A 15,514-nucleotide genomic window follows, 5' to 3' on the forward strand; every position below is an offset into this window, starting at 1 on the left:
CTTCAGCACAATTCTGATAACAGGCCAATTCTAATACCAGGCCTGGATTGTGCAGATCTTCAGAGATTCTAAGGCCACGCTTCTGCAGCCATTCTTCTACAGGGGTGTCAGGGGCTATTTCTTCTGGGGACTTCAGCATCAACGGAGCCCCTGATAAAATTATCAGTTGGTCCCCATAAAGAGGTAGTTTTATTTTTAGTGGACACAGGGGCTGAAAAATTCACCATTCACAAACTACCAAGGGCAGAGTTATATGTCAGTAGTAGGGGCAAAAGGAGAGCCTTTTAAAGTACCTGTCTGGAAAGATGTAGAAGTAAAAACAGAAGAAAATTTACCTTAATGATTTACTTTTACTCCCTGAAGCGGAGTACAATTTATTAGGAAGGGATTTGATTTTGAAAAAAACTTGAACATCCAGAGTCGAGGGGACAAATTGCACGTTAAATTATACACTTTAACACAAGAGGATGAAGAAGCCATTAACCCTTCGGTATGGTATAAGGAGGGGGAAACTGGAAAGATAAAAATGGACCCCATAAAATAGATTCGCCTCATCCAATTAGAGTCAAGATGGAGGGAAAAAAGGGATTAAAACCTGTAGTTGACAAACTTCTGGAAAAAGGAACTTTAGAACCATGTGTGTCACCTCATAATCCACCCATCCTCCCTGTAAAGAAATCTGATGGGTCGTACAGGATGGTACAGGACCTGAGAGCTGTAAATCAGCGAACACTCACTAAATTTCCCCGTCTATCTCCCAAACATACTTGGTATAGCGTAATAGATTTGAAAGATGCTTTTTGGGTCGGCCCTCTGGATGAGGGATCCAGAGATTATTTTGCCTTTGAGTGGGAGGACCCCGAAACGGGATGAAAACAACAATTAAGATGGACTGTGCTACCACAGGGGTTTACAGAGTCACCAAATCTATTTGGACAAACTTTGGAGAAAAATCTTACAAGATTTCACATTACCCAGGGGGGGTAAAATTATTACAATATGTGGAGATCTATTAGTAGCAGGAGAAACTGAAGAGGGAACCCGAGAAGCTACTATTAAAATTGTTAAATTTTCTAGGAGAGAAGGAATTACAGGTGTCTCGATCAAAGTTACAGTTTGTAGAACAAAAAGTAAAATACTTAGGGCATTGGCTGAGTAAGGGAAGAAATAAATTAGATCCTGACAGGGTATCTGGGATCCTATCCTTAAGACCCCCACAAACTAAAAAGGAAATTTGGCAAATATTGGGATTATTAGGGAATTGTAGACCATGGCTGGAAAGCTACAGGAAAAGGGTCAAATTCTTATATGAGAAATTAACTAATAACCAACTTAAGTGGCTCACCGAAGATGATCAGAAATTCGAGGAAATAAAAAGGGCATTAATACAAGTGCCTGTACTGAGCCTCCCAGATGTGGGAAAACCTTTTTATCTTTTTGTGAATACATCAAACCAGGCAGCATATGGAGTCCTTACTCAAGACTGGGCAGGAATTGGGAAACCCGTGGGGTTTGGTCTAAGTTACTTGATCCAGTAAGCAGAGGATGGCCTGCTTGTCTCCAAGCTTTGGTCGCTACAACATTATTAATAGAAGAAATTAGGAAGATGACCTTTAGTGCTCCTTTAAAGGTGTATGCTCCACGCAACGTCAGAAGTGTTTTGCAACAGAAAGCGGAAAAATGGTTAACGGATAGCCGGATCCTAAAGGATGAAACGATACTGATTGACTCCCCTGACTTAGAACCGAGGGTAACCTCTGCTCAGAGTCCAGCACAGGTTTTTTTTTTGGAGAACCATCAGAGAAATTACAACACAACCGTTTAGAGGTAATTAAGACCTGGACTAAGGTGAGACCAGATTTAAGGGATACCGAGTTGGAGAAAGGAGAAGCACTGTTTGTAGATGGCTCCTCCCGAGTGGTGGAAGGAAAAAGAAAATCAGGATGTGCAATAATGAATAAGGACCTAGAACCTGTGAAAAAAGAAAATCAGGATATGAAATAATTAATAAGGACCTAGAACCTGTGGAGTCAGGACCTTTGAGTCCATCGTGATCAGCTCAGGCTTGTGAGCTGTATGCCCTGTGTAGGGCCCTGGAATTATTAAAGGAGAAAAGTGGGACTATATTTACAGATTCTAAATATGCATATGGGGTGGTCCACACTTTTGGAAAAATTTGGGAAGAAAGAGGTTTAATTAATACTCAAAGGAGGAATCTTATACATCAGGAATTAATAGAAAGAATTTTAAGGACATTAAGAAAACCAAGGGAGAGAGCAGTGGTACATGTAAGAGGACACCAAAAGGGATTAGATTACCCAACCAGAGGAAATAATTTAGCAGATAAAGAAGCCCAGGAAGCAGCCTTGAGGACTCAGGTCGTTAAAATTAACATAGTACAGGAGGAAGAAAGATGAGAGGAAGGAGAAAAGAAGTTTACCCCTGAGGAACAAACAAAATTGGAGAAAATAGGGGCTAAGTTAGAACGAGGAAAATGGACACTGCCTGGCGGGCGAGAGATGTTAAAAAAAAGCCTGTGCTAGGAAATACTGGAACATCTGCATGCACAAACACATTGGGGTACAAAGGCGTTAAGTGATCATTTCCTTAAACAATTTGGCTACATTGGGATTTTTGAAATAAAACAAATTACACAAGGTTGCTTAACTTGTCAGAAGATAAGAAAGTGTTTCGACAAGTACCTACGGGAGGGAAAAACACAACTTACAAACCTTTTGAGAAAATACAAGTTGATTTCACTGAGTTGCCCGAGGTAGGGAGGATAAAATATCTATTGGTAATAGTAAATCATTTAACACAATGTGTAAAAACTTAGCCTGTAACACGAGGTACGACACAAACGGTGGTAAAAATTTAGAGAAGGAACAATCCTGCAAGAGAAGTATAACTGCCGGGTAAGTTCCTTCATCCTTAGTTCTGCAATTCTTTATTAGAGCATTTGATACCTAGATATGGGATAATCCAGTACATTGATTCTGATCAGGGCACACACTTTACTTCCAAAATAATAAAATTATTATGTCAATCATTAGGTATTCAGTGGGAATACCAGTGTGCTGCGTGCCAGGTGCCACATGCGAGGTACAGTATGCCACGTGCAAGGTGCAGCGTGCTGCATGCGAGGCGCCATGTGCCACATGCAAGGTGCCAGGTGCCACATGCGAGGTGCAGCGTGCAAGGTGCCGCATGCCACGTGTAAGGTGCAGTGTACTGCATGCAAGGTGCCGCATGCGAGGTGCAGCACGCCACGTGCAAGGTGCAGCGTGCTACATGCAAGGTGCAGCGTGCCACATGCCACATGCAGGGTGCAGCGTGCAAGGTGCCACGTGCAAGGTGCAGCGTGCCACGTGTAAGGTGCAGCATGCTGCATGCAAGGTGCAGTGTGCAAGGTGCAGCGTGCAGCGTGCCACATGCCACATGCAAGGTGCAGCGTGCCACGTGTAAGGTGCAGCATGCTGCATGCAAGGTGCAGTGTGCAAGGTGCAGCGTGCAGCGTGCCACATGCCACATGCAAGGTGCAGCGTGCCACGTGTAAGGTGCAGCATGCTGCATGCAAGGTGCAAGGTGCAGTGTGCAGCGTGCCACATGCAAGGTGCAGCGTGCCACGTGCCAGGTGCCGCGTGCAACGTGCTCGCGTGCAGCATGCAGCCCGGCAGGGTGGCCTTGCACAAAGTGTGTGGCTTCCCACGGCCACTGGTGCACCATGTGTGTGTCAGGGGGGTGGCTGCAGGGGGACACCAGCCAGTGAAGCCCCCCACTGGCACCCCTGCCTTGCACGCTCACAGGGGGCCCTTGCACACCTGGGCTCTGCACTGGGGGTCCTTGGTGGGTGCCACCAGCTCAGGAGGGTCCCCATGTGTCCCCCACCGTGCAACCGGGTGAACCTGTGGGGAGCGGGGTTTGCACGGGCGGTGATGGGGGGTGGCGAGGAGGGAAGGTATGGGAGGAATGTGTGGAAAGGGAGGGAAGGGCTGGAGCGCTGCGTGGGCCGTGGCCGTGCTGCTCGGACTGTGCGTTCCCGCTGCAGGTGGGGGATCCCAAAAATGTCTCCTCCTGCTCCCCCCGTCCTTCCCTGCCTGCGCCCAAACCCTCGCCCTGTTCCCTGCTCCCAAATTCTCCCATTTCCCTGCGACTCCTCCCTGCTCCTTCCCTCCATTTTGCATATGGCGAACCCCCAACCTCAGCCCCAGCTTTTGCAGCTTTTTGGAGAAAAAAAATTCTCTCTGCCAGCTACAGCATTACCACCTTTCCTAGGAGATTCCTGCTTCCATCGGGATGGGACTTCCCGCCAGCCAAACTCACTTCATTAGTGTCATTAAGCCTTGCCCACGTGCCTGGTGCCAGGGCACCGTGCACCGATGCTTTCCCGGGCATCCCTCCCCTTGCCCTGCTGCCAACCCCCCTGGCGCTGCGGCCGTCCCTGCCCCGAGTTCCTCGCTCTGTGAAGGTTTTATAGATGACCACGTCCATGTGGTGTCACATCAAACGAGCCAGGATGGAGCAACTGGGATCACCGTGCCGGCTGGTGACCGGCTGGATGCGGAGTTTGCTAGGACCAGACCAGTGCACTGAGATGGGACCTGTGTCCCACACTGGCTCTGGTGGTCTCCTCCTCCTCTTGTGCCTGGAAAAAGCAGCTGGTGGGACTGAGAGCGGCTGAAGGCACCAGCCCGAGCAGGGGTGATCCTGCGCACCCCCAACACACTGCGGTTGGCCCCTTTCTGGGGTGCACTAGGGGTCACCCACTTGCGGGGATGCGCCAGGTCTGTTTGAGGATCCTTTGTGCAATGAGAACTGGCCACAGGGCTGCAATTACACTACTATTCTATAAAGATTTTAGCTTATCCTCACGCAGAATTTCTAGCAATTAGCATCGCTTTCCTATTACTCCCCTTTCCCTGCTCCCCGAGAGCCAGTTCTGCTCTTTGGGGACACCCGGGTCACCCAGCCAGGCTCCAGCATGGCGAGGACCCTCTCCGTGACACCACCCATCCAGGCTGCAGCCACATTTGTCCCTGCTGCTCTCTTCCAATCCCAAAGAGCTAATTGATCCACCCAGTTAGTTAATTGATTTATAGCTATTAGAGCCTCTAATTAACCGACCAGCTGGAAAGCTGTGTGTTATCTGCCCGGTGGGAGCAGCCTTGAGAATCAGCCAGCTCCGAGGGGCCGTGGGCTGACCCGTCCCCGCAATCGGCACCGCGCGTTCACCGATTTTGAAGGATTTTATTCCACCTCAAGCTTTGGCTTTTCCCTTTTATCTCTGTCCTTGCTAATGTTTAGCACCAGTGAGCTCCCTCGGAGCCTCCCTGTTCCCTTTTATCTCTTCCCACGTTCCTGCAAGGTCACAGACTCCTCTTCCCCTGCCGTGTTGGTGTAGCGCTGAGCAGCCCAGTTCAGACCAGTTTGTTATCGCCGTGTTCCCAGCCAGCAGCGAAACCTCCCGCTGCTGTCAGCACCTGACACAATCCAGATGTTTGTTAAGCATCGGGAAGGTGATGCATCCCACCGCGGGGCCAGGCGAGATGTCTGTACCTTGTACTGGCACATCTGGCCGGTGCTGAGGGGCTCCCGGGGGTGCCGTTCCCTGTGGGAATGCGGGGAATTAAGGAGTAGGAGATGCTGGAGGTGCCTGGCAGAGGTGCTCAGTGCCTGGCTGCTCCTGTCACCAAAATCAGGAATAAACCCTCTTAACACCAATGCAGGCTGAAGAAGCAGGCACTGCGTTATTGCAGCGCTGGGGACGTGGGGGATGGCTCCGAGCATCAAAATTCCAGAGTTTTTATACACTTTTTCAGTCAAGTCATTGTTCTTTTGAACATATTTGTTTTGAACCTATTTGAACATATGAACAAAAGAAAAACAAGTTCTTTTACATAAAAATGCATACTATGCTCGCTCTTCAATTTACCCTTTACATTGGGTGGTTTCACCCATCGCACGATCCCATCGATATTGCAATCTTACTATATTTTACATATATATACAGATCTAATATATATATATTAAAACTTACAATCATTGGTCAAATCTGCGTAGCTCTACTGATTGGCATCCTTGATATTCAAATCAAGACAGAAGGGTAATGGGATTTCCAAGCAGCGTAACTGGTGTCCATTGTACGTAACTAGTATCCATGACGGTCTCCTTAACAGTTTCTTAACAATCCTATAGTTACAACTCCATGGTTAATTATTTGAAATATTTAACTCTATAGATACTAAAGCAGAACATATTGTTTCTATAGTTAGCCAAAACACACCACACCTGCTATTGCTGTACCCGTTCTATCACGCTTATCTTCTTATATTTCTATATTAAATCTCATTTGATTTCAAATATTTGTAACACCCTGGGGATGCAGGGGGTCCCCTTGCATAGGGGCTCTGTGCCCTGGGGATGCAGGGGGTCCCCTTGCATGGGGGTCCGTGCCCTGGGGATGCAGGGGGTCCCCTTGCATAGGGGCTCCGTGCCCTGGGGATGCAGGGGGTCCCCTTGCACGGGGGCTGCAGAGGTGGGGATGGAGCCCTGGGGAAGCAGGGGGTCCCCTTGCATGGGGGCTCCGTGCCTTGGGGATGCAGGGGGTCCCCTTGCATAGGGGCTCCGTGCCCTGGGGATGCAGGGGGTCCCCTTGCACGGGGGCTGCAGAGGTGGGGATGGAGCCCTGGGGAAGCAGGGGGTCCCCTTGCATGGGGGCTCCGTGCCCTGGGGATGCAGGGGGTCCCCTTGCATAGGGGCTCCGTGCCCTGGGGATGCAGGGGGTCCCCTTGCACGGGGGCTGCAGAGGTGGGGATGGAGCCCTGGGGAAGCAGGGGGTCCCCTTGCATGGGGGGCTCCGTGCCTTGGGGATGCAGGGGGTCCCCATGCAGAGGGGCTCCGTGCCCTGGGGATGCAGGGGGTCCCCTTGCACGGGGGCTGCAGAGGTGGGGATGGAGCCCTGGGGAAGCAGGGGGTCCCCTTGCATGGGGGCTCCGTGCCTTGGGGATGCAGGGGGTCCCCTTGCAGAGGGGCTCCGTGCCCTGGGGATGCAGGGGGTCCCCTTGCACGGGGGCTGCAGAGGTGGGGATGGAGCCCTGGGGAAGCAGGGGGTCCCCTTGCATGGGGGCTCCGTGCCTTGGGGATGCAGGGGGTCCCCATGCAGAGGGGCTCCGTGCCCTGGGGATGCAGGGGGTCCCCTTGCACGGGGGCTGCAGAGGTGGGGATGGAGCCCTGGGGAAGCAGGGGGTCCCCTTGCATGGGGGCTCCGTGCCTTGGGGATGCAGGGGGTCCCCATGCAGAGGGGCTCCGTGCCCTGGGGATGCAGGGGGTCCCCTTGCACGGGGGCTGCAGAGGTGGGGATGGAGCAGGATCGGGAGCAGCGCCCAGAGGCTGATGCAATGCAGATCTTCAGGTCTCGCATCAAAGGGCTTTAAACCAGGTTTGCTGAGAGGTCGGAGATAACCGCAGGAATTTGGCTGGCCCTGGTGATCAGAGGCTGACGGCAGAAGGGGTGCTGCCCTCAGAAAATGAGGCGGGGGGTGTCTGCCCCGTCCGTGCCCCCAGCTAGCCAGGGTTTGTTCCCAGCAGCTGGAATTCGGTGTAAGGAGCTGCAAACGCAAACAGGAGGGAAAAGCTTCCAGGATTAGGGCAGGGTGGCTTTCTAGGAAAGGCAATCAATGCTGGGGAGGCCCTGGGGGAGCTCCCTGGGGTGGAACTGGCACCTGGTTGCCCTCGGCGATCGCCGGCTGATGGTTTGCACAAAGCACACGTGGGGTGGGGGTGGGGGTGGGGGCGATCTGGCGGCCCCGCTGGGAGAGGCTGCCGGAGCTGAGCTGGGGGCGGGGGGCTCTCCGGCACTCCCCCTCGTTGCTTCAGCTCTTCGGCGGGGCAAGCTGCTCTCCAGGGCCACGTGGGACTGATCTGCCAGGTAAACCCCTCAATTTGGAGAGAAAAGTGTCGTTATTATTCTCTCTTTTACTCTGGTGCTGTCCCTGCTGACCTGCGAGCGGTGCCTGTGCTGCCCTTAACCCCTGCTAGCCTGGGGAGGGGGTGGCCAGTCTTAACTGGGAGCCCAGTGCCCCAGCCGGGCTGGGATCAGTGGGTTTTGGGGCAGAGCATCCCCTGCTCTCCGCGGCCGCATCTCTTGCCGTGAGCCCTGCTCCCTGACCCCACAGCCTGGCAGTGGGGAAGCCCCAAAGGCCACCCCAGGGAGCCCTTTGCGTCTGCAGGGTTTGAGCCCCGAGCCCCTACGGGGAGCCCAAACCGTGTCCCATGGGAGCAGCACGGGGGCGGGGATGCAGCCCGGAGCGGGGGCTTGCACCCCACTCCGGTGCGGGCTGCCCAGGGGCACCCAGCGGGCAGGTTGCCCAAGCCCAGTGGGGCGATGCAGGCGAGGGCGAGCGGCTGGGCCAGGATCCCGTGGGACAATAGTGGGGTGGTGCCGCTGGGTGCTGTGACCCGTGGGGCTGGCACAGGGTGATTGAAACGTGGCTGCAAGCAAGTGGAGGCTTCGGGCAAGTTGCAGGCGTGCAGGTGCCAAGGGAGCCACCGTGGCATTGCCAGGTGCCATGTCTCCTCCCCAAATGGGGAGCGGGTCCGTGTGGCCCCCAGCTGATGCATCTCCTGCGGGTCCTCGCTGGTGGTGGTGCCCTGTGGCGCTGGAGGTGACCCAACGCTTGGCAGAGCTGGGAGCACCACAGGTGGCACCGGACAGGCAGCTGTCCCCCAGCTGGCAGTGTTGTCCTACGGGATGTGCTCACCCCTGTGTGAGAAACTATGGGCTAGGGTATTGTTTATTAAGATTTATGTTAAGCCCAATGTAAAGGTCAGACAGCAAAAGATATGAAATCGCTTGTGCAGCCACCAGACACCGCTTGTGTAAGGTAGGATAACCGCAATCGCTTACACAAACTAAACCAGATACCGCTTGTGCAAGATAAGATAACCACCAGATGTCCAGGAACCGACAGAAACAGGACAAACCACCCCATATAAGGACATATGAGTGAGGGGTCAACTATGGGACGGAGGAGGAAGACTTCTTACTTCGGCCTCAACGACCACCAGGAGGCAGAAAACGACCCCCTAACAACAGCTGAAACATGCGCAGAGTACCTCCACTGCTTCATGAACACGGAAGTAAAGATGTATAAAAAGGGACTGTTTGAACTGCTCAGGGCGGCAGTTGGCGGAGCGCAGGCTCCCCTGCCGTCCAGCGCTGTTTTTGCTCATATTCTACTTGCTATAATTAATAAAATTTTAATTGGATTATGATCCGTTGTGGTCTCAATTTATAACACCTGCCTCTCCCTTTGCAGCTGGGTGCTGACCGGGGCCCTTCTCCTCGCTGGGACTGGGGCCAGGACGAGCTTTTGGGAAAATGTTCTCACTGGTGGGCAGGCAGACGAACTTCAGCGGGAAGGTAGGTGGTTTTGCAACCCTCCTGCTGCCACACAGCTGTGGTTTGCGATGGAGGAGCAAGGATGGGTGCCGGCTCTCCATCGCTTGGGATGTTAAGGAGCTGGGAGAGCATCACTGTGGTACGGGGAGTCATCTGGGACCTCAGCCGGGAAAGGAGGATGAATGGGCTTCTGGCTCCCCATCCTTGGTTAGCATCCAGCTGATATAAGGATAAAGGTGAGGGTCTCATCCTGCTTTCATCTCCCTGTGCCCTCTCCATGCCTTGGTCCATGGCAGGCTGGATCCCTGTCGCCCTGCGCCTACGGCCCGCAGCACAGGAGGGGCAGATGTGCCCAGTAAGTGGCGAGCAGCCCTGCGGCGAGGGTTGGTGGCACTGGGGGGTTCACCTGCACATCCAGGGTGGTCAGAATTCAGGGGCTCTGCCAGGAGCAGGAGAGGCAGAAGGAGCTGGGGGCTGTGGTGGGGAGGGGGAACAACGGCAAAGCCAAAACAACTCAGCGAGCTGCTGTCCTCACCGGTGGCAATTTGTCATTGCAGTCCGGCCCCAGGGACCCCAGACAATTCCATGGCCCTTGGGACGAGAACAGGAGACAGGAACCCTCAAACTGTCCCCCAGCACCCCCTTGGGATGACAGAGAAGGCAACCGAGGACCTGAGGGCTGCTTCGGAGAGGTGAGGCAGGTGGTGAGGGGGAGATGGGTCCGATGGTGGCAGCTGGTGGCTGTCCCTCGCATGCCACTATTGTCACTGGTGGTGATTTGCCATTGCAGTTCGGCCCCCAGGACCCCAGACCCTTCCATGGCCCTGCCAATGTTCCTTGGAACAAGGAGGACAGGAGACGGGGACCCCATGACTGTCCCCCGCCACCCCCTTGGGATGACAGAGAAGGCAACCGAGGACCTGAGGGCTGCTTCGGAGAGGTGAGGCAGGCGGTGAGGGGGAGATGGGTCTGGTGGTGGCGGCTGTGGAGCAACCCCTCGCATGCCACCGTCGTCACTGGTGGTGATTTGCCATTGCAGTTCGGCCCCCAGGACCCCAGACCCTTCCATGGCCCTGCCAGTGTTCCTTGGAACAAGGAGAACAAGAGACAGGGACCCCATGACTGTCCCCCAGCACCCCCTTGGGATGACAGAGAAGGCAACCGAGGACCTGAGGGCTGCTTCGGAGAGGTGAGGCAGGTGGTGAGGGGGAGATGGGTCCGATGGTGGCAGCTGGTGGCTGTCCCTCGCATGCCACTATTGTCACTGGTGGTGATTTGCCATTGCAGTTTGGCCCCCAGGACCCCAGACCCTTCCATGGCCCTGCCAATGTTCCCTGGGACAAGGAGGACAGGAGACGGGGACCCCATGACTGTCCCCCGCCACCCCCTTGGGATGACAGAGAAGGCAACCGAGGACCTGAGGGCTGCTTCGGAGAGGTGAGGCAGGTGGTGAGGGGGAGATGGGTCCGATGGTGGCAGCTGGTGGCTGTCCCTCGCATGCCACTATTGTCACTGGTGGTGATTTGCCATTGCAGTTCGGCCCCCAGGACCCCAGACCCTTCCATGGCCCTGCCAATGTTCCCTGGGACAAGGAGGACAGGAGACGGGGACCCCATGACTGTCCCCCAGCACCCCCTTGGGATGACAGAGAAGGCAACCGAGGACCTGAGGGCTGCTTCGGAGAGGTGAGGCAGGTGGTGAGGGGGAGATGGGTCCGATGGTGGCAGCTGGTGGCTGTCCCTCGCATGCCACTATTGTCACTGGTGGTGATTTGCCATTGCAGTTCGGCCCCCAGGACCCCAGACCCTTCCATGGCCCTGCCAATGTTCCCTGGGACAAGGAGGACAGGAGACGGGGACCCCATGACTGTCCCCCAGCACCCCCTTGGGATGACAGAGAAGGCAACCGAGGACCTGAGGGCTGCTTCGGAGAGGTGAGGCAGGCGGTGAGGGGGAGATGAGTCCGATGGTGGCAGCTGGTGGCTGTCCCTCGCATGCCACTATTGTCACTGGTGGTGATTTGCCATTGCAGTTCGGCCCCCGGGACCCCAGACCCTTCCATGGTCCTGCCAGTGTTCCTTGGGACAAGGAGGACAGGAGACGGGGACCCCATGACTGTCCCCCGCCACCCCCTTGGGATGACAGAGAAGGCAACCGAGGACCTGAGGGCTGCTTCGGAGAGGTGAGGCAGGTGGTGAGGGGGTGGTGGGCTGCAGGGGGTGGTAGCAGTAGTGGGACTGAGGGCAGGGAGTGGGTGAAATGGGGCAGGGGCCATTCACTGCCCTGGTGGCAAGGACAGTGCATGGGGACAGGTTTGCCTGCACAGCGCTGGCAGCAGCAGCAGCCTGGCTTCTCTGCTCTGCAGCTGCAGCATCCCCTGTACCGCTTGGTGCCTTCAAACCACCCCCTTCCCCGCAGGAGCCACAGATGCCTGACCCCAACTGCATTGCCTGGCCTGAATTCCCAGACAAGATGCAGCACCCACCCAGGCACCCCGCCAGGCTGCCATGGTGGGTGCCCATGCCAAGGGTGGGGGGCGCGGGGGGACTGTGCAGCGGTGGGGTGGCAAGCAGGGGCACTGGGGCCATGCTCTGCAGCGGTGCACAGCCAAGGGGTGATGCAGTGTTGAAGCTGGCTGTGCTCACGGTAGGGGGGCTGCACCAGAGACCCCTTCCAGCCTAAATCCCACACCCTGGGGCTGCCTTTGCTCCTGCAGGAGGCGAGGCGGCTTCAGGGATGGCTGGCTGCTCAGGGGCTCTCGTGGCCGTGCTAAGGCATGCAGCCAACTCCTTCACCTTCAGCACCAAAAGCGCAGCAATTTCCAGCACCTGCAGTGTACCTGGCGCTCCAGAGGTTTGTGCCAACCCTGTACCAGCTGCTCAGGGCTGTGAGGGGCCCCACGCAGCGGCAGCATCTCCACGGTGCTCACCAGCATCTCCTGGGGCAGAGCAAGGAGGCGCGCCCATTGTGTTTCTTGCTTTGCAGGGAATAAACCATCCCCAAGGTCCTTCTCTGGGATGAGCAATTGGAGGGTCAGTAACCCACAGCACCGTGGTCCTCCTAAGTCATGTGACAGCAGGAAACAGAAGGCTCAAGTTGTAGGTTTTCACATGCTCCATCCCAGCACCCAGCAGTGACCCAAGTTTGCACGGTCTTGAGCCCTGCACGGTGCCCCCATGCCCCCAACCACGGTGGTCTCCCCCAGGGCCCGCCAGCAGTGAGCAGCAAGGTCCCTGAGCCCCCCACACCGGCCAGCACCCCTCAGAGGAGCCCAGCCGCTGATCCTCAGGCTGCGACGACAGAGGCTGTGGAGCCGGAGCAGGCAGCAGGAGCGATGCCGGTAGGACAGCATCCTTCTGCTGGGGACAGGCAGGGATGCTCGTGCCCCTTGGAGGTGCCTGGCTTGGGTGTCTCTTCGGCCAGCGTAACATCTTCCTTCTCTCTCATCCAGCCTCTTCGCTTTTCACCTTGCTGTCTCTTTGCCAGGCACGGAAATTTTCCTGAGTCTTCTCTGGGGCTGCAAAGCCCCATGGTTCCCTTTGGGTTTTAGCACCCCATCTGTCCCCTCTCCCAGCTCTTCTTCCCAGAACAGACCTGTGTCCCAGTCTCACACCATTGCATCTCCCCAGGTTGAGTCGGAAACCAAGGAGAAACCTGCGGGCAGCCACAGCCAGGGCCCCTCTGCTTTGGAAATGGAGCCAGCCCCCCCCGAGGAGAGCTCTGCTGAGACAGAGAAGCACCCGGAGGTACCAGCTAATGCGTCTGCTCTTCCCACCTAAAAGCGGTGCCCAGGGGTGGTGGGAGCTTGCAGTCCCCTTTGCAACCCCTTTCTCCCCTTGGCTGGGTGACGTTGCCAGCCCTCCCCATGGACCCCGCAGTGCATCTGTAATCCTTTGAACAGGTAAAGCCGTGCAGCCAAAGTGTCCCTGAGGCTGGCGCCGGTGGTGGGTCACATCCCTCGGATCCCACAGACCCTCTGGAGCCTGTCCCCAGGGACAGCACAGCAGCCAGCTCCGTGGGAGAGGTCGGTGCTGAGCTGCATCCGCGTTCCCAGGGACGGCAGCATCTGCAGAGCAGAGCTGGGGAAACCGAGGCACACGCTGCTGGCGATGGGGTGGGTCGCCCACCCTGGGTGGGAGCCCACCAGGGCACTGCTGCAGGCAGGGGGGGTGTGGGCAGCGCTGCCTGTGTCCCCCAGCCCCATTCTCTCCCGCAGCATCTCGGAGGTGTTCAGCCATCCGAAAACTTGCAGGTCCCGACAGGAGCTGCCGCAGAGCCCGATGCACAGCCCAGCCAGGCTTCCTTGGACACCTGCACCACACCAGAGACCTCAACGCCGAGCTTGCACCCTCCTGGGTCCAGTGCGATGGAGCCAGTAAGGGGCTCGGGGTGCCTCTGCTCCCCCGCGCTCACCCTGAGGCAGGTGCCCAGGGCTCAGGGATACTGCCACAGCCCAGGAGCAGTGGAGTGGGATCCCTCGGATCCCTCTGGCCTCCCTGTTTGCAGGATTACGGGCTGGGGTTAAAGTGCTGCTTTGAGCCTGTAGCTGGCTGCAGCGGAGATGCTGATAAACGGGAGACAGCTGGGAGAAAGGCCAAAAAAATAACTAGAGGCTTGAGAGCGTGCTGGAGCGTGAACGACCCCGGGACTCAAGCTTTAACGAAGCAAATGAGAGCATTGCAGAGCAGCTTAATTACTGCCTAATGGGGAAGAGAAATGGCTGGTGGGGCTCTCGGTGGTCATGCTGCCAGGGCTGGGCAGAGGGGAGAGCTGGGGGCAGCTGTCGCGCCCGAGGGAAGGGTGGCAAACCAGCACCCCAGGGAGCCAAGGTCCCAGCGGGTTCCCCCGCAGGGTGACCAGTCCATGGCTAGTAATCGGTATGGGCAGCCCGTTTGGCCCCAACCTTGCCCAGTCCCTCTCCCCTTCAAAGCATCTGACCCTTCCTCACCTTCTCCACCACGCAGGATGCAGGTGGCCAGCAGAAGCTCTGCTCCATGCTCCCAACACCCTCCCCAGCCAGCATGGACCTCCGCTCTGCCGCCATCCTTGCCAGGAAGGAGGAGATTGAGCTGGTGAGTCCCGATGGCCCCTGGCCGAGGAGTGCAGGGGTCTGGGACTAGCTACAGTGGGGGGGAGCTCACCCAAGGACCCTTTGAACCGCGGTGGGAGAAGCAGTGTTGGGTGATGGGGGGACATGAATTTGGCATCTTTGGGGTCGCTGAGGAGAAACCCCTCCTGCAGTGATGGTGGATGCAGGGGAAGGTGCTCATGGGCAAGGAGTTTGCAGGGGCTCAGATGCTGTCAGAGGGTTCATGAACCCACCTCAGAGGGAAAAACATCCCTGGACGGGGCTGCATGCTGCTGGCTGGGAGGTTTTGGGGTGCCCTGTGCTGACCTCGTGCTGTTCCCCTGCAGTCCTACCAGCAGTTTAGCCTGACCATCGCGGTGGTGGCCACAATGTTGCTGCACAAAGAGCCCTCCATGGAGGCGGCACTGGGGCTGGCACTGAGGGCCAACCTCCGCCAGGGCCGGATCCATCACCTCCAGGAGCTGGAGGACTTCATCAACAACTACGACTCATCCACCCTCAGCCACTGAGGGGGTGGCCAGGGCAAGCAGGCAGACACCCCCTCTCACCAGCCAGGGCTGGGGGGGTGATGGCGGGCCGTGTTGGTGCATAGGGGTGCTTGTGATGGTGTTGAACCCTCGGGGCAAGGTACTATGGACATGTTGGTGTGGTCCCACCATCCCTCTTGGAGATGGAGGAGGAGGGGGGGGGGGGGGATGCTTAGTTTTAGCCCTGCCCAGACCTGTATGGGCAGCAAAAGGGGGAGCTGGTTTGACTGGAGGGTGGTGGGAGGGAGAGCGGCTGCAGGGAGCTCCCCGCCGCCCTGGCTCCACGCTCTGTTCCTGGTTCACAGGGATGTGCCCAGAAACCCTGGGGGTTGTTCTTGGCTTTAAATCTAATAATAAACTGGCTGTGATCTTTGCAGCCCTTGTTTTGCTGTCGTTCTGGTCTCGCTCTCCTGGGGCCGGTGAGGGAGGGGTCCCACAGTGAACCCACCGTGGGGGACCCCTGGTTGTGACAAGAGGGCAGCGGCCACCCCTGGGGCTC

General features: G+C 56.6%; 2 protein-coding genes across 12 annotated transcripts in view; both read left to right on the forward strand.

Moving 5' to 3' along the window:
* LOC121098655 (fibrillin-2-like) overlaps positions 1-6,795 on the forward strand; it is an 11,629-nt gene extending 4,834 nt beyond the window's left edge. Inside the window, exons 1-3 of one of the 5 annotated variants that reach the window (XM_040616911.1) lie at positions 39-3,228; positions 3,278-3,494; positions 3,586-6,795. In XM_040616911.1, the coding sequence (XP_040472845.1) occupies positions 3,040-3,228; positions 3,278-3,494; positions 3,586-4,331 (1,152 nt within the window). In that variant the 5' untranslated portion in view covers positions 39-3,039 and the 3' untranslated portion in view covers positions 4,332-6,795. Of the gene's footprint in view, positions 1-38; positions 3,229-3,256 lie in introns of those variants that run through there. The other 4 variants (XM_040616912.1, XM_040616908.1, XM_040616909.1 and 1 more) reach the window with 4 other exon arrangements.
* LOC121098653 (collagen alpha-1(V) chain-like) overlaps positions 1-15,391 on the forward strand; it is an 18,440-nt gene extending 3,049 nt beyond the window's left edge. The window contains exons 2-18 of one of the 7 annotated variants that reach the window (XM_040616896.1): positions 9,318-9,421; positions 9,958-10,104; positions 10,191-10,352; positions 10,440-10,589; positions 10,688-10,837; positions 10,936-11,085; positions 11,184-11,345; positions 11,432-11,581; positions 11,818-11,909; positions 12,116-12,252; positions 12,385-12,497; positions 12,605-12,739; positions 13,029-13,145; positions 13,301-13,513; positions 13,616-13,774; positions 14,364-14,471; positions 14,815-15,391. In XM_040616896.1, coding sequence (XP_040472830.1) covers positions 9,380-9,421; positions 9,958-10,104; positions 10,191-10,352; positions 10,440-10,589; positions 10,688-10,837; positions 10,936-11,085; positions 11,184-11,345; positions 11,432-11,581; positions 11,818-11,909; positions 12,116-12,252; positions 12,385-12,497; positions 12,605-12,739; positions 13,029-13,145; positions 13,301-13,513; positions 13,616-13,774; positions 14,364-14,471; positions 14,815-14,997 — 2,370 coding nt within the window. In that variant the 5' untranslated portion in view covers positions 9,318-9,379 and the 3' untranslated portion in view covers positions 14,998-15,391. The remainder of the gene's footprint in view (positions 1-9,317; positions 9,422-9,957; positions 10,105-10,190; positions 10,353-10,439; positions 10,590-10,687; positions 10,838-10,935; positions 11,086-11,183; positions 11,346-11,431; positions 11,582-11,817; positions 11,910-12,115; positions 12,253-12,384; positions 12,498-12,604; positions 12,740-13,028; positions 13,146-13,300; positions 13,514-13,615; positions 13,775-14,363; positions 14,472-14,814) is intronic. The other 6 variants (XM_040616900.1, XM_040616899.1, XM_040616898.1 and 3 more) reach the window with 6 other exon arrangements.
* Positions 15,392-15,514: the final 123 nt, after the last annotated feature.

Source organism: Falco naumanni, chromosome 17 (genome assembly GCF_017639655.2).
Source record: "Falco naumanni isolate bFalNau1 chromosome 17, bFalNau1.pat, whole genome shotgun sequence".
NCBI lineage: Eukaryota > Metazoa > Chordata > Aves > Falconiformes > Falconidae > Falco > Falco naumanni.